Source organism: Myotis yumanensis, unplaced genomic scaffold (assembly GCF_028538775.1).
Source record: "Myotis yumanensis isolate MYYU_CA2020_CCGP unplaced genomic scaffold, mMyoYum1.0.hap1 SCAF_13, whole genome shotgun sequence".
Classification (NCBI taxonomy): Eukaryota; Metazoa; Chordata; class Mammalia; order Chiroptera; family Vespertilionidae; genus Myotis; species Myotis yumanensis.
In genome coordinates this window covers 7,777,868-7,801,199 of record NW_027223764.1, presented here as the reverse complement: position 1 = coordinate 7,801,199, position 23,332 = coordinate 7,777,868, and the positions used below count along the sequence as shown (strand labels likewise).

Below are 23,332 nucleotides of genomic sequence, written 5' to 3'. Positions count from 1 at the left end.
GTGCCTGGAATTCAATGAGTAACAGAGAGAAACTCTGCCCGGCCGGTGTGACTCAGTGGTTGAGCATGGACCTATGAACCAGGAGGTCACGGTCGATTCCAGGTCAGGGCAGATGTCCGGGTTGCAGGCTTGATCCCCGATCCAGCAAGAAGCAGGCCAGGCCACCTTCACCTTATTTCCAGTTCAAAGTACAGTCCACCCAGCTCAGAAATTCATGGGAAACAGACTATATGGTTTCCAAACAAAGCTATCTCTTTAAATAGAGTTTGTTTCACTCTTTCTTGCTCATCAAAGGGCTGCCTTTGCTTTTGTTCTCTGTCCAGGTCCTTTGAAGGTGGCTCTCCGCCCAGCCCAACCCCAGAGAAGAGGACACGTGTGTCCTCATACCCAGGTGCCTCCCGGGAACAGCAAACCTGCATACCCCATTCCTGACAATACCTACAGGCACCAAGACAGGCTTTGGCTCCTGTTTCCGAAGGGATTCTGAACAGGAGGCTGGTGTTCCCTTTTCTCACCTCGGAAACACAATCTTTTGGCAGCTGAACCTGTAGATTCAGATTAATGGGGATGTTTCCTGTGAAGCATAGGCACTCCATCTTGATCCGGTAACCTCCATGTTGCAAAAACTGCTATTTGAAATTGTCCACTTAACATAGATGGTCCTTTGTTCTATGAATTCACTCTGCCATTATTGGCTTATGTAAACATGCTTGCTCAAATAATACGGAAAAGAAGCTCAATTACCTGGCTTTGCAATCCGCTCTGCTGCCATCCCTGGTTACTGCCATGCCAGGTGTGTTTGAGTTATCTAAATGGTACTGTGCTCAAGGCTACAAGCTTCCTGCAAAATATCTCCCACTACATAGGGCTCTTTGTAAAGCCGGCAAAAGTTCCAGAAACCCCATATTTAGGAGAAAAAGAAACTGGGGAGGTATAAAAGGAAAGCTTCCTCCATATTAGTTTGCTCAGACTCTGGAGATAACCCATCTGAGACCGCCGGTGTAATAAAGACTCCAAATTTGGCTTACTGATTAAGGTGTCCTCTGTGTAGCTCACTGATTTCCAATATAACATCTGTCCCCAAAGTCTGTTTTTTTTCCCTTTGATCTCACTTTAAATACCTCTGCTCCCTGCTCAGCTGACTGCATGTGTTTATGATAATCTCGGTGCAAAGGACACTTATCTATCTTCCGGTCCTTTCCTCTAAAGAGTCCAAAGGGCAAAGCCTGGTTATAAAAGCCCAGGGCTACTCCGAAGCTGAGTGGAGCACAGGTGTCTCACAGTAAGTCATGGCTCTGTCCGGGCAGGGTGCTTGGCAGGATTGGGCAGCCAGAGGGACATGGCCCAGAGGGAGCAGCCACTGTGCTGAGAGGATCCTGCATCCGGGTTCCACAGAGGTGCTGCCCTCTCCCTGTGTGGGAGGCTTCAGCCTCAGCGTCCCGCCTAGAGGGACAGCCTGATGGGACCCAGGCACCGGGCTTCCCTGGGCTCCAGGCCCCCTGCCCTGTCTGGGTTGGGCGATGGTCCCCACTGTCTGTGTTTTCATCCATGTAGATGCTGCCCTCCTGGATCGTCGGCCTCCTCCTGCTGGCCACCGTCACAGGTGAGGGTGCTGTCCCATCCCCGTGGGAGGAAGGGACCATGCCTGGGCTGGCCTCTGGGTGAGGAAGCTAGAGGGCTCATCATCATTATCATAATGAACAGCGTTATCATTATTTCAAGAAAAACAACAATTGCCACCATTCAGGGAGTGTTGGCGCTGTAGCAAACACAGGGCAACGTCTTGGACACAGATGACCATGGGGACCCACCCGCCCTTTTCCTCCAGCAACTGGTTGTGATGGGGTGACCCAAGTGGTAGGCTGTTGGGCAGTGGAGTTGGGGGAGGGTGTTCTCCACAGGCCCCCAAGTCCTCAGTCCCTTCCGTGGACAAGTTTGTGTCCGCAGCCTAAGCTACATGGTTGTGTCCCTTGAAGAACTGTCCTGCTGGGCCTGTGACAGGAGTGCCCCTTCCTGTCCCTCCCTCCCCATCATTCCGCTCACTGTTGCCACCTCTGTCTCTCAGGCTCCAATCTGAGCTTTTCCTCTGGCCTCCCTTCTGCAGGGCTTCCTTCTGCACCAGGAGTCCTCCTTTCCTGCTCACCTCGCCCAGCCCACTCGTGGCCTCCCTTCCATCTTGGCCATGCAGCAGGACCTGACTCCAGAGAGCAGTGCCCACCCGGGTCTGGCTGCTCCTGGGGCCTTCCTGGCCCCTCTTGGTCTCCTTTGCTCCTCCCCTGCCTCCTCCTGCCCTAAATGTGGGCATCCCACAGAGGTCACTCCCGGCGCTCTCCTCGCCCTTTTCCTGTGGCTTCCCCTTTGCCCAGAGTCTGCTCCCCACACCCCCCCCCCCCGCCCCGCCCATACCCTCCCGCCCCCTCCAATTTCCAGGCAGCTCCACCAGGGCCTCCCACCACGCCTCAGACTCACTTGTCCAGGCTGAGGCACCTTCCCTACCCCGTCTGTCAATCCTTCCCTTCATTTCCACTGTTACCCAAGCCTAGAATGCCTGTTTCCTCTCAGACCCACCACCCTGGTACTGCCCCACTCCAACCCCCACCTCTCCCAGGCTCTCCTGCCTCTGAGCCACCCACACTGGGTTCCCAAAAACAGCTTCATGGAGCACAAGCCCCACCACACTCACCAGCACCTCCACTCACTATCCACCTCACAGCCCTGGTGCCTGACCCTGGCTTTCAAGCTCCTGCATTTACCACCTGAAGCAAGACTTGCTTTAGTCTCCACATCCCTTCGTCTGAGACTGGTCCCTCTTCCGGAAGGAAGTCAAGGTCATCATGATTCCTTTCCTGTTAGATTGCCTCTCATTCAAGGCTGGGTTTGTACCTGATGTGTCTTTCCATCCCCTCAGTGCCTAGCTTTATTCCCAATTAAACTCCCCCAGTTCAAATCCTGGCCCCACCATTGGCTGTGACCTTGGGCAGCTTACTTTGTCTCTCTGTGCCTTGGTTTTCCCATCTGTAAAATGGAAGTAATTCCTTATCATGGGCTATTTTGAGGCTTAAAGGGAATAATGCTGGTGAAGCGCTAGTGTGGTACCTGGCACAGAGTAAACAGTCTACTCTTGCTTCAGGTGGTAAAAACTGATGACTATTGTCAGTGTTTGAGTGAATGGCCAACCTCTGGCACCATCCGTTTTGGAGCTGGGGAAGCCTAAGGGAGAAGAGCCATTGAAATCCTCTGGATTTGAGCATGCGCCCTCAGTGGGCACTCTCTGTGAAAATGCTTGTGCTGTAGACTAGAGGCAGGACCCTCAGATGTGGACGAGGTTATTTGGATCATCAGTTGCATGTATTGAGCCCCTACTGTATACAGAATGATGAAAAAATCTGTCATCCTTGGCCTTAAGAAATGTACCTTTTCTGAGAACAACAGGGAAAACCTGAAATGACAGAGAATAATTGGGGAACAATGTGTATCAAGGGGTGACATGAAGACAAGGGGATTGGACCGCACCCAGGATCAGCTGCTGTGCTGGGTGTGGCGCCAGCATCAGGGTCCACCCAGCAGCATCTCTGAGCTACAGAATCACAGGCGCTGTCGTACCTGATGCCGGGTGACGGCATGTAAAGGGCCGCCTGAGGTCTCCCAGAAGAGGTAGTTTTAAGGCAGAAGGTTCCCAGGAAGCTCAGCCAATCCCCCTCTGGCCTGATGATCAGGGTGAAAACAGCATGAAACAAGCACTTCCAGGTGCCTACCCTGCCCTCCCTGCGAATCAGAATCGCCCAGGGAGGCACTGGGCGTGTGTACAGGTGATTCTTGTCTCCGTGGGATTTGGGGAGCACTGACAGCAGGTGGAGCCCAGCATTGGCCTCGCCAGCCCGGGCTGCTCCCTGAAACGCCTCCTGTGTAGCTGAGGCGAGGTCGCTCCTCTTCTGAGCTCACAGTGTCCCGTGTGCTGCTCTTTCTGCCCCAGGAAAGGAGGTCTGCTATCAACCATTCGGCTGCTTCCCCGATGACAAGCCGTGGACGGGGATCTCAGAGCGGCCCCTGAAGCTATTCCCCTGGCCCCCCAAGCTCATCAACACCCGGTTTCTCCTCTACACAAATGAGAATCCCAACAGCTACCAAGTAAGAGGGGCCTGACCGGACTGCAGGGCGGGTGGAGTGGGGCGCCCACACTGGCGTCTGCACGCGGTTGTCTAAGGAAAAGGCAGGGCCTTGGGGTGGTCGGGGCGATGCTCCCTCAGCACTGGCAGCCACCTTAGCTCTCAGGATCGGGAACCCCTGATGAGGACTATGTGTGCTGGGCCCAGAAACGCCCACATTCCACACACTGTGCACAGGCCTTCCTGGCACTGACCCCCGGTCCTGGGAGGAAGCGGGTAGGAGCAGCATTTATGGGGAATGCAGGCCTGGTGTGTCCATCTTCTTCCTGCCCTGGGGGTGGGAGGAGAGAAGCCGCTCAGGGAATGAGGGTGGGGGTGTAAGTCCTTCCTGATGAGCCAGAAGACAGGTGTGGGAGAGGGACTTGTTGTTGTTGCTGTTAATCCTCACCAGAGGATATTTTTTCCATTGCTTTTTAGAGACGGGAAGGGAGGGATGGAAGGGGTGAGAGAGAGAAAGAGAGAGAGAGAAACATAGATACAATGATGTGAGAGAGACACATTGAATGGTTGCCTCCCATATGAGCCCCAACTGGGGCTTGGGATCACACCTGCCACCCAGGTGCAAGCCTTTGACCAGGAATCAAACCCCTGACCCTTCGTGCATGGGCCCATGCTCTAACCACAGAACCACTCTGGCCAGAGTGAGAGGGGCATCTAACCACAAATGAAAAAAGGGCCCTGGGAGTGACCTCCAGTCCCCAGAAGGCCTGCGGGTGGAGGCAGGACAGGCTCTTCCAGGTGCTTAGAAGTGACCAGGAAGAAGGTGCTCAGAGCTCAGCTGCTCCCAGCTCCACCCCTGACAGTTTGGAGAGCAGGTGACTGGCCATCCATCCCTGAGGCCAGCTGTGGTGGGATTGTAGGTGACAACCTCCCCCTTAGAGCCCTCAGCGGGGAGTCCGCTTGGACAGGTGATTGGGCTGTTTTTATCTTCTGGTGATTCCTCAGGCGTGGTGCCCAGGGGGCTGGTGAAGGGGCCTCTGGCATGTAGGCGTCAGTTCTTAAGGGCTACAAGCTAGAGGTGCCCCTCAGGGCTCCATTGAGCTGCATCTCCCTTCGTTTTGGTGCTTCTGGCCTGGGGTCCTTCACCATTTCTGTTCTAGAAACATCTTCCACCATCTGGGGAAGCCGAGGGGTCCCTTCTCAGGATGATGTATTTAAATGCGAAATAGAACACATTGGATTGCAAAGGGAACCAATTATATTGAAAAACAGTTATCAGAACATTTGAAATGATAAATATATGTCCCAGTCATATTTACGCTGTTTTATTAGTATCTCACTAAATATCAAGATCCACAGGTTGGTCTAACCACGTCCACTACAAATAGTAATGAGAATAACTGATTTTTAAGACATCTCCGACCACTGTCCTGTGACAGGAAAGTACCTGTGACTCCCATTGGTGACAGAGTGCTGTTATGATGACGGTGGCTTGCTGCCCAATTTCATAATTAACAGAAATGCTAGGAAGTCCATGAACGTGGACCTTGTGAATCTTGTCCTCAAAGCCCAGGGCAGGAACTCCTGTTCTAGCCCCACCCAACTTCGTGGGAGCTGATCCCGTGACCCAGTCTCCCTGGAACTGGCTCTCACAGGCCATTGGCTTAGAGAGGCCAACGTCCCAACTCACCTTTTCCACTTTAACCAGCGGATCTCCTCCACGGACCTGGCCACTGTGAACGCTTCAAACTTCCATCTGGACCGCAAGACGCGCTTCATCATCCACGGCTTCATAGACAAGGGGGAGGAGAGATGGCTGACGGACATGTGCCAGGTAGGGCCCTGCCCCCGGCCACTCCCCGCTGAGACCCGCACCCGGCACCCAGCTTCAAACACTTTCCAGGTCACTGCCCTGAGACTGGGAACGCAGACTGTCCAGGGACTGATGCTCCTTCCTCAAATCTCCGAGGAATCCCCGGGTCCTCCGGATCGTCCACTGTCAAGTTCTCCCGACCCCTTGACCTGTAGCCTGTCCTCTCTTCAGGAGACCAAAGAGACCCAGAGCCCAATCAAAACGCCCAGAAGCAGAGGCGTCAGCAAATTCCCTGGCATTGGTCTCGGGTGGTTTATGTAAAGCCCCCGTGTGACATTAGAAACCCACGTAAACGTGGCCCCTAAAACCCTGCTGTCCCACAGAGCTCCCTGTGAGGGGGGAAAGGCTCCATGGCGTCATGTCCCAACCAGGAGCCACTGCTCCCCTGCGCTCACCCAGCACCTGAAATGCTGGGAGTTGACAAAAGACTTGACTGTTAAATTGTATGCACTTAGATTCATTGTAAATAGCCAACCAGGTCCAGTGGCCACAGCATTGAATGGCACAGTTCTGAAGGTATCAGGAATGTTAGTGGTGAATCATTATTCATAACATCCATTTTCTGAGCCTGACACTGTGATCATTATTTCACAATCTTTGTCTCATTTGACCGTTTCTCTCCCCGACCCCCCTCCGCACGCTTACTCAGCAATGTTGTGAGAAAGGTAGAGTTATTGTTCCCATTTTATAGATGAGGAAATTAAGGCAGGCAAAGTTCAACACTTGCCCAGACTTGAATCCAGAGGTGGGAATGCAAAGCCAGGTCTCCTGTCTATAAAATACCACAACCTTGTGTCTATAGATTTAGTCTTTAGAGGTGCCCAGGGGCATGGCTTTCAGCTTAGTCTGCACTGGGGAGACCTGGAGCAGCTTCTTCCCAAGTGTGGGCTGCTCCTCTGGCAGTTTGGGCGTTCACACGTATCCCCAAATTTCAGAAGGACGCCATGTGAATGTGGAGCTGGGAGAGTCAGGGGGACGTGTCCATCCCGATGCCCTGGCCTCCGGGCAACTGCTCCCTGCCTCACTCCCCAGGGTAGTCCAGGCCATCCTCCAATGAACACAGGCTCTGCAGTGGCTCTTTCAGTCAGTTATTTGGTCCCATCACGGGACCAGTCTGAGCTTGGGCAGCACACGGCGGCCACACCACATAATATAAAAGATGCACATGTGGGGAGAGTTGTAGCTGCCTCCATGTAAATGTCATCTTGTCTGTTAATACCTTCTAGCTCCCCCCTACGCATTGTTGGGAACATAACAGCAGCCCTCCCGTGGCTTCAGCACCTAGTACAGAGTCAGCAAACTTAGTACAAGTGGCAGCCAACTTCCTGTAAAGGACTGGGTAGTAAATAGTTCAGCATTTGCAGGTCATGTGGTCTCCACTCAACCCTGTTGTCGCTCCAAAGCAGAGGGAGAGAGAGAATATATAAACAAAGGGGTGTGGCTGTTCCCAATACAACTTGATTTACATGAGCAGGTGGATCTGGCCCTCCCATAACAGTGGGCTAAGCCCTGATGTAGTAAGCGATCCTTTTTCTGCCTGGCTGTGTCAATAACCATCTGGGAGACCTTCAGCCAGTACTTACTCCATTCCAGGCCTCAGTGTTCACATCTGTTAAGTGGGGATCAGGTACCGGTTCCTGGTGGAGTGGTGAGGATTAGGACATGTGGGAGGAATATGAAAACTCAGACACACATGAGATGCTTGGTGGCTGTGAATTCCTGTCTCTGGAGTGTGCGGCCTGTGCCTGTTAATACATTGGATTCTCCCTCTTGTTTTTCTCCCCAGAGAATGTTTAAGGTGGAGAAGGTGAACTGCATCTGCGTGGACTGGATGGGTGGGTCCAGGACAGAGTACAACCAAGCCGTCCACAACATTCGAGTCGTGGGAGCCGAGATAGCATTCTTAATAGAAGGGCTGTCGGTAAATCCTCCTGAGCCCCATCCTGTGGGGAGGGACCCGAGGGGGCAGGTAGACCCCGTGCACCCAGAGGCAGCTGGGGACTGGTGCTCAGGGCCTGGGCCTGGAAGACTGGACACACAGAGGGGCATTTCCTAAAATGAAACTGCAGCCTTCCCCTCCTGGAGTGTCCTGAAGATCCCTAGTGGCGCCTGGGGCAAAGGAACCACTTTGGGCCTCGGTTTCCCCTTTTGAAATAAGCGGTCCTTGGAGGCTGTTCTGGGAATTGTCAGCCTAGAAGATGAGTCTTCTTTCTCAGAAAGGGGAAAGCCCCTTACCGCTTTCTGGAAGGTCTATTCCGAGCACCCCAGAGCTGGGCCAGCTACCCAGGCTCTCCAGGCAGGCCCAGGCCCTGCGGGAGGGGAGGGAGGTCTTGATGGGTTGGGATGGAGCAGGCAGTGCCCAGCCAGGCTCCCAAGGTCGCTTGCAGTGGACACAGAGGCCCCTGGTGCGCACTGTCACCACCATGTCTCCCTCCTGTCCGCTCCCCCATCCCAGCCTTCCCTCCCCCCACTCCGCCCCCGCCCTGCAGCCTGCACTCCGGACTGGGGACTCTGGAGACTGTGCTGGCCCGGGGTTGGGTCAGGCTGTCCTAGGTGGTCCAGGAGCCAGGTTGTTCCTCCTGAGACCTGACCACATCCCCTTCCGGAGCCAGGGCGTCCCCACTCAGGCCTGGGGTTCCTGACACGCCATCCTTCCACAGACCAAGATGGGCTACAGCTTGGAGAACGTGCACCTCATTGGCCACAGCCTGGGCGCGCACACGGCTGGAGAGGCAGGCAGGAGGCTGGGGGGCGCCGTGGGCAGGATCACAGGTAAGGGGTGCGGGAATGGTGTGACAGGAGAGGGCATATAAGGCAATGGAAGCCCAGACATAGGCACTTCTCATAGCCAAGGGCGCCCCTACAGTCCTCCGGAGACACTGATTTTAGGTGCTGCCAGACTTAAATTTAAAAAATAATTGCCCGTACATTTTCATTTAAATTACAAAAAATAGTATAGGATTGTAAATAAAAACACGTTTATTAAAAAAGAAAAATATACTAGTACATTCAAATCATGACTTCAGGATTATTATTGCTAGAGTACGGCAGATTTTTAACAGTGAAATGGTTTTTTAATACGAATTCATCAGTTCCACAGATATTAATTGTCATGGCTGTGCCAGCTACAGGCAGAAAATGAAAGTTGCTGAGACCTGTCACAGGAAGCACGTGGTAGATAATAGAATGAATGAATGAGTCACTAGGCAAATGAAGGCACACAAGACATAGACACAGACACCGCTGAGTCCCGTGTGTATGTCACTGTGCACACGGTGTGATGGCTGTCTCCTTTGCCCAGGGCTGTGTGCTAGGCATTGGGGGAAGGATGGGGGATTCATAGATTATGTTTACGGAGACTTTTTCAGATTGCAAAGTTCTTTCTCTTACATCTTTGCATGGGGCTTTCACAATAGCCCCATAAGGTAGGTTGCTGTTATTCCCACTTTCCAGATGAGGAAACTGAGGCTCAGGGAAGACATGAATTTGACCTTGAGCAGAACCTGGGCTAGAATATAGGTCACTGAGTCTGTGGGCCATGCTCCTCCCACCCTCTGCTTCTCTTTGAAGATGAGCTGGGCCAGCCCCTGCTTCAGGCAGAAAGCTGCATGGATTTTGTGGGTCCAGGGGTTGGAACCTGGTTTGTCACTGTCCACCCCCCCTTTCAGGACTGGATCCGGCAGAACCAGGCTTCCAGGGCACGCCCGAGGAGGTGAGGCTGGACCCGTCGGACGCCATGTTTGTGGATGTGATTCACACAGACACCTCCCCCACAGTCCCTTACCTAGGTGAGTTCCTCACTCCACTTCTTGATGACCAGGGTTGTAACTGGTAAGAGTAGGTCCAGGGGTGGCATTCAACATGGTTAACTACAGTAATAGCTTGGAAGCCAACCAGTCAAAGTGGGTGCCAGCTACAAATCAACAGCCAGCCCAGTGCCAGTGGTATCAGCCTGTGGCCCCAGGCAGGTCAGACACACAGTGGTGTAGCCTATGGAAGGCTGTTGCTCAGTCCTCAAACCCTGTGACCTTCCCTAGGCTCCACTATCCATTCCTGCTCTGCTGGTAGGGGGGTGGGGGTGGCAGGGGGTAGGAGAGAGGTTGAGGGTCCTTAGTGCTGCTGCAGAGGCAGGAGAGGCTCCTGCCACCACTGCTGTGCTCACCAGCCAGAAGCCAGGCTCCCTGCTCCTTAGCGCTGCCTCCCTTGGAGGCGGGAGAGGCTCCCACATGCTCTGCAGCTGTGAGCCCTGCTTCTGGCTGAGTGGTGCTCCCCCCATGGGAGCACACTGACCACCAGGGGGCAATTCCTGCATTGAGCGTTTGCCCCCTGGTGGTCAGTGCGCATCATAGCCACCAGTTTTTCCACTGTTTGGTCGATTTTCATATTAGGGTTTTATTATATAGCACTAGGGGCCCGGTGCACTAAATTCATGCCCGGGGTGGGTCGCAGATCCCTCAGCCCAACCTGCACCCTCTGTCATGTTCCTGGACCCTGGCCACTCCGGGCCTAGGCACAGGCCTACAGGCTTGGGGCGGCCTGGCTCCCGAGGCCACATTTTATCAAGAGAACAAAGGCAGCGTTAGTTACAGCCCTCACTGAACCCAGTACAGTGCGTGTGTGCATACAACTGCCTCATTCATGTGCCTGCTTCACCCTACTGAATTGCTAACTCCTTGAGGACATAGCTCTGTCTTATCCTGTTTCACCTTCAGTTCCTGGCCTGGTGCCAGGGACCTGGGAGTGTTTGCCCAGTGAGTGAGTGAGTGAATATTTGAGTGAGTGAGTAAATGAATAGGTGAATGAATGAGCGAGTAAGTGAATGAGCAAGCGTCTATGGGGCAGGAACTTCTGCAGAGTTGACATGGCGAGGTGGCAGAAGTCCCCACCCCCTTCCAGCTGGCTGTCGCCCACCCCAGGAAGTTCCCGCTCCACTCCCGGCTACCTGGCTCCCTTCTCCCGGCTCCCTGCTCCCGGCTCCCTGGTGCCCCACACCTGGCTGCGTAGTTCCCGCCCCACTCCCAGCGACACAGGCCCCCAGCAACTACTTCAGTGGAGGCCAGGGCAGGCAGGAAGCCTGGCTTCCTTCGTTGGTTGCTGGGGGCAACCAAAGCCTCCAGCTCCATAGCCACCGCCATCTTTGTTGGGTTAATTTGCATGTCACTCTGATTGGCTGGTAAGTGTGGCTTCAGTGTAGTGGAGGGACAACTAATTTGCATGTTTCTATTTTATTATATAAGATGCTTGACCTGTACTTGCAAAATGCAATGTCAATGTTTGAATATTTTGCTCACTTCTTTTGTGGAAACTTTAGTTCTAGTTTGTGTTGTTGGAAATGAATTATATTCCTTTATTTAATGCTTCTAAAATAAAATGGGTGAGTTGTTGTTAGTTTAAGGAAATGAAAATTTAAAATAAATAATATTATGTAAAAAGTTAATATTACATAAACTCAATGTTCTTTTTTTCAATACTTTCTTATGTAACCCCTTATGAAACATGCCAACAAAGGGTATGTTTTTAATAATAGTGATGGTTACCATGGGCTGCATTGGACATTTTGTACATACTCGCTCATTAATCATGGTAACAACCCTAGAAAGTGGGCATTATTATTAGTGTTTCATAGCTGAGGATACTGAGGCTTGAAAAGCTTTAGTAAGTGCCATAGATCACGGAGTGTGTAAATAGGACCAGGATGTGATCAGGGGTCTGTGTGCTTAAAAAGCCAAAGCGTCCAGCCATTATGCTGGGCTTTCAATACAACAATGAGATCTCAACATAACCTTCTAACATAGAAATCAACATTTCAGAATGAGTAAAGGAATGGGAATTGCACCAGTCCTGATAGGTGTCTATGATGCATAATGGTATCAGGTTATATCGGTATTGTTCACAGCCTCCCAAGGACCGACAGACAGACAGACAGACACACATGCAAATACACATGTAGGCATGGTCTCTGCCACTGATTGATCCTCCTTCCTTGTCTTGCTACGGGCTCATCTGGGAGAGGGATCTGCAAAGCCTGGTGGGGTGGCTGTGCTGAGGGGACAGTTTGCCAAGAAGACTCTCGCTCTGGTCTGAAGGAGTCGGACGCTCTCTGGGGCCATGACCTGGCCTCGGCACCCCTTCCCTCCCTGCTCACTGCCGCTTCCAATGTTTCAGGTTTTGGAATGAGCCAGAAGGTGGGCCATCTGGATTTCTATCCAAACGGAGGAGAGCAAATGCCAGGATGTCACAAAAATATCCTTTCACCCTTCTTTGATGTAAATGGACTCTGGGAAGGTATGTGCATTAGCAAAGCAAGAGAGCAGTGCCCTCCCTGGGGAGAAGGCAGGATGCATGGCCCGGCCCTGGTAGCACTGAATTTGCCTCCAGGTCCGGCTCATTCTGTCCCAGCATTGTCACAGCGCCATGAGGGAATTACTCTGCTTATCCCCATTTTACAGCTGAAGAAACTGGGTCTGAACAGTTATCAAACTTGCCCAAGGCCACCTTATATTAAAAGGTCAATTTCTGGCTGCAAAGTCCCAACCTCATACCCAATCGAACCTGGGACCCTTGAGTGCGCAGCCTGTGTCGTCCCCCCTCATGAGGATGCTGAGGCCTGAGCTGGACGGCACGTTGGCAAATACCAGTTCTAGCTATGCCCCACCCCCACCCCAGCTGCTTGTACTGCTTGCTCCTTAAAGGGCGCCCACAAAAGCTTGGAGGGTTTTGACGTTCTTGCCCTTTGCTGTGGGCAGGTGCTAGGACAGAAAAGGGACTGAGCTGGTAAAAGGACCGAGTGGGGACACGCTCCGTGGGTTTGGGGAGTGCATGCATGGAGTGGGAGGCCTGGAGGTCTAGGGGGGATGAGGCTTGTGCATGTCAGTGTCAGAAATATTCAAACCTGTAGATAATTTTTATGAGTTTATTGGAGCCAAACTGATGACAATTGCTGGAAAGCAAAATCTCAATGGACTGAGAACATATTCCAGAGAAAGGGAGTTTTGTGGCTTATTTTATACATTAGAATAAAAAGAGGAGACATAGGGGTTCCATGAAATCCACGGGTGGTAGATTAGAGAGGGGGAGAAGAAAGTAAAACGGGAAATCTCTGGAATTGGATAAACAGTAAAATAGAGAGACACATTCTTTTACATTGGTGGGAACAGGATAGCTAATGATCAACACTGACAGCACATAGAGGTGGTATTTGGGGAACAAGGTCACAGTGAGGGGTTCTGGGGTCTGGTGCTCTTATAAGGGGGTGCACTGAGGGATCTGAAAAAGATTACTCTGATATTTAAAAGGTGTGTTTCCTTAGATGCAAAAATAAAACAGTTTCACTTAAGGTAAAGGTTCCTTGTCTCCCTGGCTGGATGGCTCAGTTGGTTGGAGCTTTGTCCTAGATACCAAAACGGTTTTGGGTTTGATTTCTGGTCAGGGCACATATGGGAGGGAACAGATTGATGTTTCTCTCTCTCCCTTCTTCTCTCTCTAAAATTTATAAACATATCCTCAGGTAAAGATTTTTAAAAAAAGAAAACATTGACCTTTGTCAAGGAAGCTACAGGCCTGGGACAGGACTACCCTCCATGACCAGCTTTTAATTAGGAATTTTTATGTTCAGCCCACCCCACGTGGTTACTTTCGGCCTCTGAGTTTGTAAGGCCACCATGCAGGCCTCCCCTGAGTTTGTCAGGTTTAGTATGTGGCACCTTTTTCGTCCGAATGAGGTCTGCGTTTACGTGAGGGACAGGCTCAGGCCCCTACGATTAGGTGACTTACAGCGCCACCTCCATCACCTGTCCTTGTCTGGCCTCTGCTCTTCTCCTGTTGCCTCTCCCTGGAGACCAGGCTTCATCTCCCCCTGCACATGGAGGCTTTGAGTCGGCCATCATTTCATTTTAGTGTTTATTTGTCTCCGCTGGGAGTTGCCCGGGCATCCCAGACGCCCCAGTACCCGGCTCAGGGCTGGCCCAGAGCAGGCGCTCAGTACAGCCCACTCCACTGAGCAGAGAGGCCTCTGTGGCATTGAATATTCCATGTGCTTAATGTGAACGAATAGAGGGATAAAGCAGTAGCCCACATCCACAGTCAGCCAAAGGAGCCTTTGAGCTCTCTGCCCAGCACCAGGTAACTCCAGGGAAGACCAAGCTGAAGGAGCACTGAGTCACAATGAGGCTTCCCCTCACATAAGAGACTAGCAGGGCCCACATAGTAGCAAGGAGCCCAGCTTTAATTAAAGAGGCAATTCAGAGTGAAGAAGCCCAGAGTATGTGTGTCTATTGTGTGGGCTCCCAGTCACCCAGGCGCTGGGCTGGAGGAACAATTAAATCCACTTGCCCCTCTATTATGGATCCCAGGGCAGCAATTCTGGGTGAAAGAAACAATTAAGGTGGAAACAGGTTGTGTTGTCTGGTGATGAGTGTTGGTGCAGGAGCCACTGGGCCCTGGGGCAGGCAGAGCTAATCCACCAGCACAAAGAGGACCCCCAGACCTCCCAGAAGTGGTCCCCAGGTATGTCTGGGTCACTGTGCATCACATCATGGCAGGTTTTGTACCAAGGAGCAGGAGAAATGAAAAAACAACAACAAAACAACAAAAATAAACCCACAATTTTTCAAATAGAGGACTTGAGTTTAAAGAAAAGAGTGGTAGATAAAATGCAGTGACACAGTGGCCTAGGGCCCAGGGGACCTTGGTCTCCACTGCTTTGACCTCAGGCTTTCCAAGGAGGAGGAATTTCTCAATCTGGGGCCCTGGGCACAGAAAAGCTGCATTCCTGGAAAAGGCCAGGCAGGTATGGTCGTGGTTCTCAAACTGGGGCCCTCTGGCCCAGCCCTGCCACAGCAGCCTGTGGTTGGCCTTCACAGGGACTGGTTTTAAAGAGAGAATGCACTGCTGTCATGTAAGCATGGAACACTGTCATGTCAAAGTCAAGATGCAGGCTTCTCATGAAAAATCAGAAGACCAAGCAATCTGGGCCTTAACATTCAACAACGGGGTGATGGTGTAAGATTCCTTTAGAAAGCTATTGCCTCTCTCTCTCTTTCTCTCTCTCTCTCTCTCTCTCTCTCTCTCTCTCCCCGCCCCCCCCCCATCTCCTTCTCACTCTCCCTCTCCCTCTCCCTCTCTTTCTCCTTCTTTCTCTCCCTCTCCCTCTCCCTCTCCCTCTCCGTCTCCCTCTCCCTCTCCCTCTTCCTCTCCCTCTCCCTCTCCCTCTCCCTCACCCTCTCCCTCTTCCTCTCCCTCTCCCTCTCTCTCTCCCTCTCCCTCTACCTCTCTCTCTTATCCCTGACTCTCTCTCTCTGTCTCTACTTACTGTATAATTTTTCTCACTCACCCCAAGGCCCCCAGCCCTCATCCGTCACTTCTGTCAGAGGCTTGGCCACTGGAGGATTGGACAAAGGTCGTTGTTAGAACTCGACCCTCCCCAGCACATGCCCAGCCCCGAGCAAGCCCTGCTCAGCACACGGGCACATGGGGGACAGAGGAAAGCAACCAGAGCCAAACCCCATGACTAAAGAAGCCCCCAGATACCAACTCTATGTGCTGTAAATGTTGATCATTAACTATTTGCCCAAAAGTATGTCAAAGTAAATGATAGGAACTTGGAGTTGTGACCGAGGCATTCAGGAATGCTGACTCCCCTCTATGAAATGAAGAGGTGACTCCTTATTCATGTCAGAACGTTAAAACTTCAAAAGTGAGAGTCTCCTGTGAGCTCCCGTGGCTTTTGCTTCCTCAGGAACCCTAGACCTTGTAGCCTGCAATCACCTGAGAAGCTACAAGTACTACTCCAGCAGCATCCTCAACCCTGACGGCTTCCTGGGCTACCCGTGTGCCTCCTACGAGGAGTTTCAGGAGGTGGGACTCCCCAGGGGCCTGGGGAGGGTGGGGTGGCTCTGTGGTTGTTGGTTTTGTCCCTGTGGCTTGGAACAGAGCAGAGATGTAACTCCACGACTAGTAAGAGGAGGTGCTGGTAACGCTGAGCCTCACAGAGCCTTCTTCCTCTGGGGAGCGGGGTGGGCAGGCGGCACATGGCACAGACCTGACCCGAGGGACCTTCCCTAAATCCCCAATTTTTATTCTGAAAAATTCTCAAAGGATGCCTGGACGGCATAGGTGAGATGGATGCATTAATGAATGGATGGAGAGTAGATGGATAGATGAATAGAAAGATGATTAGATGGATGAGTGGATGATTGAAGGAGGGAGGGAGGGAGGGAGGGAGGGAGGGATGGGATGGGAAGATGAATTGATCATTGAGTGAGTGAATGAGTGAAAGGTCTACCACTCACAGACAAATTTTTGTTTTTCCATCAGAATGGCTGTTTTCCTTGTCCAGTCACAGGATGCCCCAAAATGGGGCACTATGCTGACCAATTTCAGGGCAACACCAGCGCCGTGGGACAAACGTTTTTCCTGAACACAGGAGCGAGTGGTAACTTTGCTCGTAAGTTTCCATTGTACCCATTTAAAAGCTGCAAGTGATTTTAAAAGGTGTATCAACCTTGTTAGTTAGGACCCTTGGTAGCAATGGATAGAAACTCAACACCAGCCAGCTTCAATGATAATGGAAGGACGGTAGAATGGCATTTGTCTTGCCTCTCACGTTTACCCTTTAACCAATAATCCTGACCAGTGGAGTAGGTCGACCGTGAATGGCCCAGGCTGGTCACATGTCCACCCAACCCTGTGGCAGGAAGGAGGGATCCATGAACAGAAGAAGGCAAGATGGGGCAAAGGCACCCCGTGATTACCCACCATGCTAGTCCCCCTGTTTACACACACGTGAGCATGCTGTGTTTTTTGGTCTTATTTTGCCCAGCTTCTCACTTATAAAAAGATAGTAAAAGCATCAAGATTTGTTTGTTATAATTAATATTATATGATGGCTAAACAGAAGAGCATGTATTTTCAAAGGGAGTTTTACATTGAAAAACATTCATGCAGCACTTCACAAAACACTGTTTACACACAGTATTTCATGTAATACGACACCTAGAATACACAATAACAGATGTGGGTATCTATAAAGTCTTGCAAGCATATTCTTTTAAGTCAGAATGCACCTTAGGAAAATGCTTGCATGTGTGCATGAGAAGGTATTCAAGGATATTCACTGCAGCATTGATTTTAATACCAAGAGAACACGGGGAGAAAGCTAGATATCCACCACATGTTAACCAAATCCTGTATGTAACCATTTAAGGAAGGATCTAGAAAACCTCTAAGGCATATTAAGTAAAAAAGCAAATAGCAAAATATCACTTAATATATCATGTTCCAGTCAGGGTCTCTGCAGAAGACAGAGCTCATTCAAGTGGTTCAACGAGGAGACCTCACTGGAGGGCCCGCTTTTGGAGGAGTGGACAGGGTTGAAAGAACAAAGGAGGGATGCTGAGGCGCCCAGAATCTAGTGCAGTGATGGCGAACCTATGACACGCGTGTCACCTCTGACACGCAAACTCATTTTTTTTGTTCATTTTTCTTTGTTAAATGGCATTTAAATATATAAAATAAATATAAAAAATATAAATCTTTGTTTTACTATTGTTGCAAATATCAAAAAATTTCTATATGTGACATGGCACCAGAGTTAAGTTAGGGTTTTTCAAAATGCTGACACACCGAGCTCAAAAGGTTCGCCATCACTGATCTAGTGACTGCGGGGTACCAGGAATGGAGTGAAGGCAGCTACTGCCAGAACCTGGTACTAGAGCAAGGAGGCTGCAGGGGAGCAAGCACATCCATCTCCCTCCTCCTGCTGCTGGCCTCCCGTGCAAGCCTCTGATGGGCTGAACCCAAGGGCAAGCCAGTGGCAAGGACCCCTGGGGAGGCTGACCTTATGGATCACAGGACAGGACAGGGGAGGGCGGTGACTCAGTCTGGCGAGATGGATGGGGAGAATGAAGAAGAGCAGTGCATACACTTTACAGAAGGAAAAAAAAGCCTATATATTTTTAGGGATTTCAAAGAGGAAGGGGGAGAGAGGAAAAAATAGAAACATCTATGATGAGAGCGAATCGTTGATCGGCACACCCCCTACTGGGGATCGAGCCTGAAACTTGGGCTTGTGCCATGACCAGGAATTGAATCATGACCTCCTGATTCACGGGTCAACACTGACCCATTGAGCCATACCATACAGGCAAAAGCCTAGCTTTTTATACAGTCATTTGTGTGTGTGTAAATGCTAATAGAAAGATCTAGGTCAGGATATCCCAACCTCAGCTCTACTGGAATCCGGGACTGGATCACTTGTTACTGGGGGGCTCTCCTGTGCATTGCACTATGTTTAGCAAATCCGTGCCCTCTACCAGCGAGATGCCAGGAGCCCTGCACCCACCCACCCCATTCCCTGGGTGTGACAATCAAGAACATCTCCAGACAATGCCAATAGTCCCCGGGCAGCAAATCACCTCACTGGGGTTGGTTAAGTCTACAGACCAAACTGGGAAGACCCTGAGATGGAGGGCAGGTGGACAGAGCATTGAGAAAGGGTTTATTCATTTAAAAAAAATTATCTGTGTTGTTTTTCCACTGAGAATATGTCCATGGCATGGGAAAATAACAAAAATAAAAACAAAGAAGGCAACAGTAAGTGATTTATCCAAATGTTGTAGCCCAGACGTCTCCCTCTCCCAGTGGTCTCTCTGGTACAGTCCGTGGTGGGCACCTGGGTACCTGGGTATAGTAACCAGCCGCCCTCCATCCATCAGAACACATACCTGGCTGGGTTGGGAAGAGATTATGCTGAGCTGCAATATTTACTTCCCCCTGAGTCCCTCACCCCCACGAACCATCAGAATTCCTGGGACTCCAACTGTATTGAAGGAAACCATTCGTTACACTCGCCCTTACCTCCCACTCATGAGGGATTCAGAGCTTGGAACAAGGATGCTCCCATGGGTCATTTTTTCCCCCAACAAGATGAGTTCATTGAACTGATAGTATCTTTTCTTTGCACAGGTTGGAGATACAGGGTATCAGTCACACTGGCTGGAAAAAAGAAAATGAGTGGGTCCATCAGGATTGCTTTATATGGAAGCAATGGAAACTCAAAGCAGTATGAAATTTTCAAGTAAGTTTGATAGTAAAGCGAAATGACCATACTTTCCCTAATAGATTATTAATGCAAGATTGGATGTAAACTTCTACATACATCTAGCCAAACAGAACCTTTGAATCCTAGAATGTCAGAGTCGAAGAATGTCTCTTAGCATCTAATTCAATCACCCCATAGGAGAAGAGGGAGGCCCAGAGAGGAAGCACTCGCGATTTTAAAGGCTGACTCCTTCTGGATTGCCAATCACTGCTTCCTTCCTGCTGGAGTTCTGGGGTTGCTGTTGTTTTTAATTTTTACAATTTTATTTTAGAGAGTAAGGGAGAGGAAGAGAGAGAATCATCAATGATGAGAGAGAATCATTGATCAGCTGCCTCCTGCACACCCCCTACTGGGGATCAAACCCACAACCTGGGCATGTGCCCTGACCAGGAATTGAACTGTGACCTCCTGGTTCGTGTGTCCACATTCTATCTCTCAGCCACAGGAACCAGGCCCTGCTTAAATTTTATGAATATCATGTTCTCCTTAGACAAGGCACATTTATATGGCAACTCCTTCCCATCCCACACACACACTCCTTCCCCCGCGTGAGCTGTGTTCCACCTGAAGCATAAGCTAGCTTCCTGTTGTGATGGTAGCCTCAGCACCTAGATTTTGTTGGTATATGAGGAGCTTGGTAAAAATGTGTTGGATAACTGTGCTGTAAAATTAGATTCTATTTTGCACTAAGTTTGCATAGTAATTTTCATATTAAGTTAAAGTTCTTTGACTACTTGTTATGCTACATATGAGATGCCCACAGATGACCCCTGGTGGAGCACATGAATCTTTAAAGAAAGATAAGGAGTCCTGCGGTGAAATTAAAGAGTCAATATGAGCCCCAAAGTAGTTGACTTTCCTCTAGGTACCAATCAAGACAGTGAGAATCTAAAAGTTTTATTCTAAAAGTTTTTTCTTCACAGATACGTTTGTGTTTTAGGGTCCCTGGATGTGCATGAAGGCAGTGAAGGGAATTGCAGAAAGCCAACAGCAACAGCTATTGTTTGGAGTAACAACAGGTTGCTATCACCCTAGTATTCATCTATCCAGCTGATAGAACACTTTATGTCTATGTTTGCAGAGGATCCCTCAAACCAGATGCAAAACATGTGCGTGACATTGATGTGGACATCAACGTTGGAAAAATCCAGAAGGTTACGTTTCTCTGGAAAAAGCATTGGCTAAATATCTTCCGGTACAAACTGGGGGCTTCAAATATCACAGTGCAAACTGGAGAAGATGGGACTGTGTGAGTATCATTCATTGCACCTAAGTCTTGTTTCTCTATTTCCTTATCAATCTATCTCTGCAAACATACATGCATACATCCAATCACCCACCCATCCATCTACATATCCTTCTACCCACCCATTCCTTCATCCCTTTCTCTCCATCCACTTAACCACTGACCTATCCACTTATCCATGCAGCCATTCATCTACCCAACTATTCCTCTCAACTCTGCATCTTTCCATCTATCCATCTGATTTACTTGGAAAAATCAATCATCGTTTTCCTTAAGCCAAATTCAACTTGGCCAGAGGAAGACATCAATTGTAAGATATAGGTTTGAGAAACAGGCCAATAGGAGACTCTGTTTTATCTCAGACTAGAAGGAAAGCACCCGGGCAGTAGCTGTAGGAAATCTCGGGTTTATTTCCGTTGGGTGCATTTATTCATACAAATTGTTTTGTTTGGAGACTGTGGCCTGAGAGGAATACAGACTGTGTGAGGATCTAGCTCCCAGTGGCAAGCTCTTCTCTTGCTGAGAGGATGGAATCTTACTTGGTGAGAGTAGCTAGAGAACCTAACAGTGTTTACCATATGGCAAGAAAAAAAGCGACCTTAATAGAGGGTGATACAAAACAACAGAAGTCAGCTTCTGAAGGAAACTCAATCACCGTTCAACTGCTCTCATGTTAAGGTGAGAAGAATGAGATTCACAGAGTCACACAATGTGTCTAAGGCCACCCGGGAAAGCTAGAGGGTAGAGTTTTTGCAAACTATTTTCAAAAACATATAGGAAGACCTTGCTCAGCTGCATGACTTAGCTGTGCTGACAGTACATGGTCATAGTCCCCATTCCTGGGCTTGGTCCTGGAAGGGTCAGAGGTCACTGGGGCTGTGTCAGTACTTTGCTTATTCAAGAGCAGAGCTTGAGCCTTAAGCATGACCAGGACTTGGACCCCAGTCCTCTGACCTCCAATCCAGCCACATTCTGAAGCTGAGCCCTGAGGGAGGCTCATCTTTAGCCAAAGGCGCCCACAGGAAAAGGAGGAGGCCAGGTGTCCTGCATCTCATGGCTGGGTTGTTGCCCCAACTGGGCGGGCTTCACCCTCTTCAGGAGTGACATCCCTCCATGGTCTTTCCCCCCAAACATCTCTATGGAGATATAATTTTCATAGCCTGTGTTCACCCATTTAAAGTATATACTTCAGTGATTTTTAGTATATGTGCAGAGTTGTGTAATCATTTCCAAGGTCAATTTTAGAACATTTCATCTCCCTTCCCAAAAACTGCACACCTATCAGCCATCATCCCATAACCTCCCACCCTTTTTCTCCAGCCCTGGGCAACCTGATTTCTATTTTGATAGATGTTCCTATTCTGGACATTTCATATAAAAGGACAATATTTATAGTCCTTTGTGACTGGCTTTTTTCATGTAGCATAACATGTTCAAGGTTCATCCATGTTGTAACATGCATCAGTACTTTATTCCTTTTTACCACCAAATAATATTCTGTTATGTGGATATACCACCTTTTATTTATCCATTCAGCAGTTGATGGACATCAGGGATGTTACAACTTTGGGGCTATTATGAATAATGCTGCTGTGAACATTTATGTATAAGTTTTTGAGTGGACATATGTTTTCATTTCTCTTGGGTACATACCTAGGAGCGGAATTGCTAGGTTATGTGGTAACTACTATGTTTAACCTTTAGAACAGCGATTCTCAACCTGTGGGTCTCGACCCCTTAGGCCAGTGATGTCGACCCTATGACACGCGTGTCAGGTAACACGCATGTCAGAGGTGACACGTCAACTCATTTTTTTGGTTGATTTTTCTTTGTTAAATGGCATTTAAATATATAGAATAAATATCAAAAATATAAATCTTTGTTTTACTATGGTTGCAAATATCAAAAAATTTCTGTATGTGACACAGCACCAGAGTTAAGTTTGGGTTTTTCAAAATGCTGACCCGCTGAGCTCAAAATGTTTGCCGTCACTGCCTTAGGCGGTCAAACAACCCTTTCACAGGGGTCGCCTGAGACCATCCTGTATATCAAATATTTACATTATGATTCATAACAGTAGCAACATTAAAGTTATGAAGTAGCAACGAAAGTAATTTTATGGTTGGGTCACAACATGAGGAACTGTATTTAAAGGGCCAGAAGGTTGAGAACCACTGCTTTAGAAGAACCACCGGACTGTTTCCCAAAGTGGCTGCCACATTTTCCCTTCCCAGAAGCAATGCATGAAGATCCCCCAGGTTCTGAACTTTAGGGAAAGTCCCCTCTTGGTAGGTGGGGCACCCGAGTGCCTAAATTCATTGCCAGGCCCACCCAAAGCCACAGGTTTTGAAAATCTGTGGTTGACACAGCTGATTCACTTTCAGCTTGTTAAAAGGCCACAGGAGGAGAGGGTGTTCTTTAAGTGGTTTTGCTTAGTAAGAACCACCTGGATTCTGCATGGTGTAGCTGAGCCTTTCAATCAAAAAGGTCTGAACTCCAGGGTTTGGCTAAACGCTGTTTACTCACCTGAGGGCACATTTCCACAAGCTGCCAAGCCTCACACTGAACATGTTCTCCTCCGCAGGTATCGTTTTTGCAGTGGTGACACTGTGAAAGGAAACCAGTTACAGACCCTTCTCCCTTGTTAAAAATGTGGTGCTCTTGCCCTAACCGGTTTGGCTCAGTGGATAGAGTGTCAGCCTGCAGACTGAAGGGTTCCAGGTTCGATTCCGGTCAAGGGCATGTACCTTGGTTGTGGGCACTTCCCTAGTAGCAGGAGACAGCTGATCCATGTTTGTGACTCTCTCCCTCTCCCTTTCTCTCTGCAAAAAATCAATAAAGTATGTTTGTTTAAAAAAATGTGATGCTCTCTTGTATCTTTGTGGTAATAAGTTTTTAATGCCCTCAGGTTGACATTGAGGTGTTAGTTTGCCATCCTCCTGGTTCTGGGGTCATGTTTTGTTGGGAACATGTCAGCCTTGGGTGGGGGGCTGCTGTATTTTTTCTGG

General features: G+C 49.6%; 1 protein-coding gene across 1 annotated transcript; it reads left to right on the top strand.

Annotated features, from left to right (window-relative positions):
• The first annotated feature begins 1,275 nt into the window (after window positions 1-1,275).
• LOC139021425 (pancreatic lipase-related protein 2-like) lies at window positions 1,276-23,183 on the top strand. Its single transcript, XM_070431807.1, has 13 exons — window positions 1,276-1,282; window positions 1,555-1,603; window positions 3,974-4,128; window positions 5,815-5,940; window positions 7,766-7,900; window positions 8,640-8,751; window positions 9,648-9,767; window positions 12,145-12,264; window positions 15,716-15,834; window positions 16,294-16,423; window positions 18,943-19,054; window positions 20,160-20,327; window positions 22,909-23,183. Exons 2-13 carry the CDS (start codon window positions 1,555-1,557, stop codon window positions 22,970-22,972), a joined length of 1,410 nt encoding a protein of 469 aa, XP_070287908.1. The 5' UTR covers window positions 1,276-1,282; the 3' UTR covers window positions 22,973-23,183.
• The last annotated feature ends 149 nt before the right edge of the window (window positions 23,184-23,332 follow it).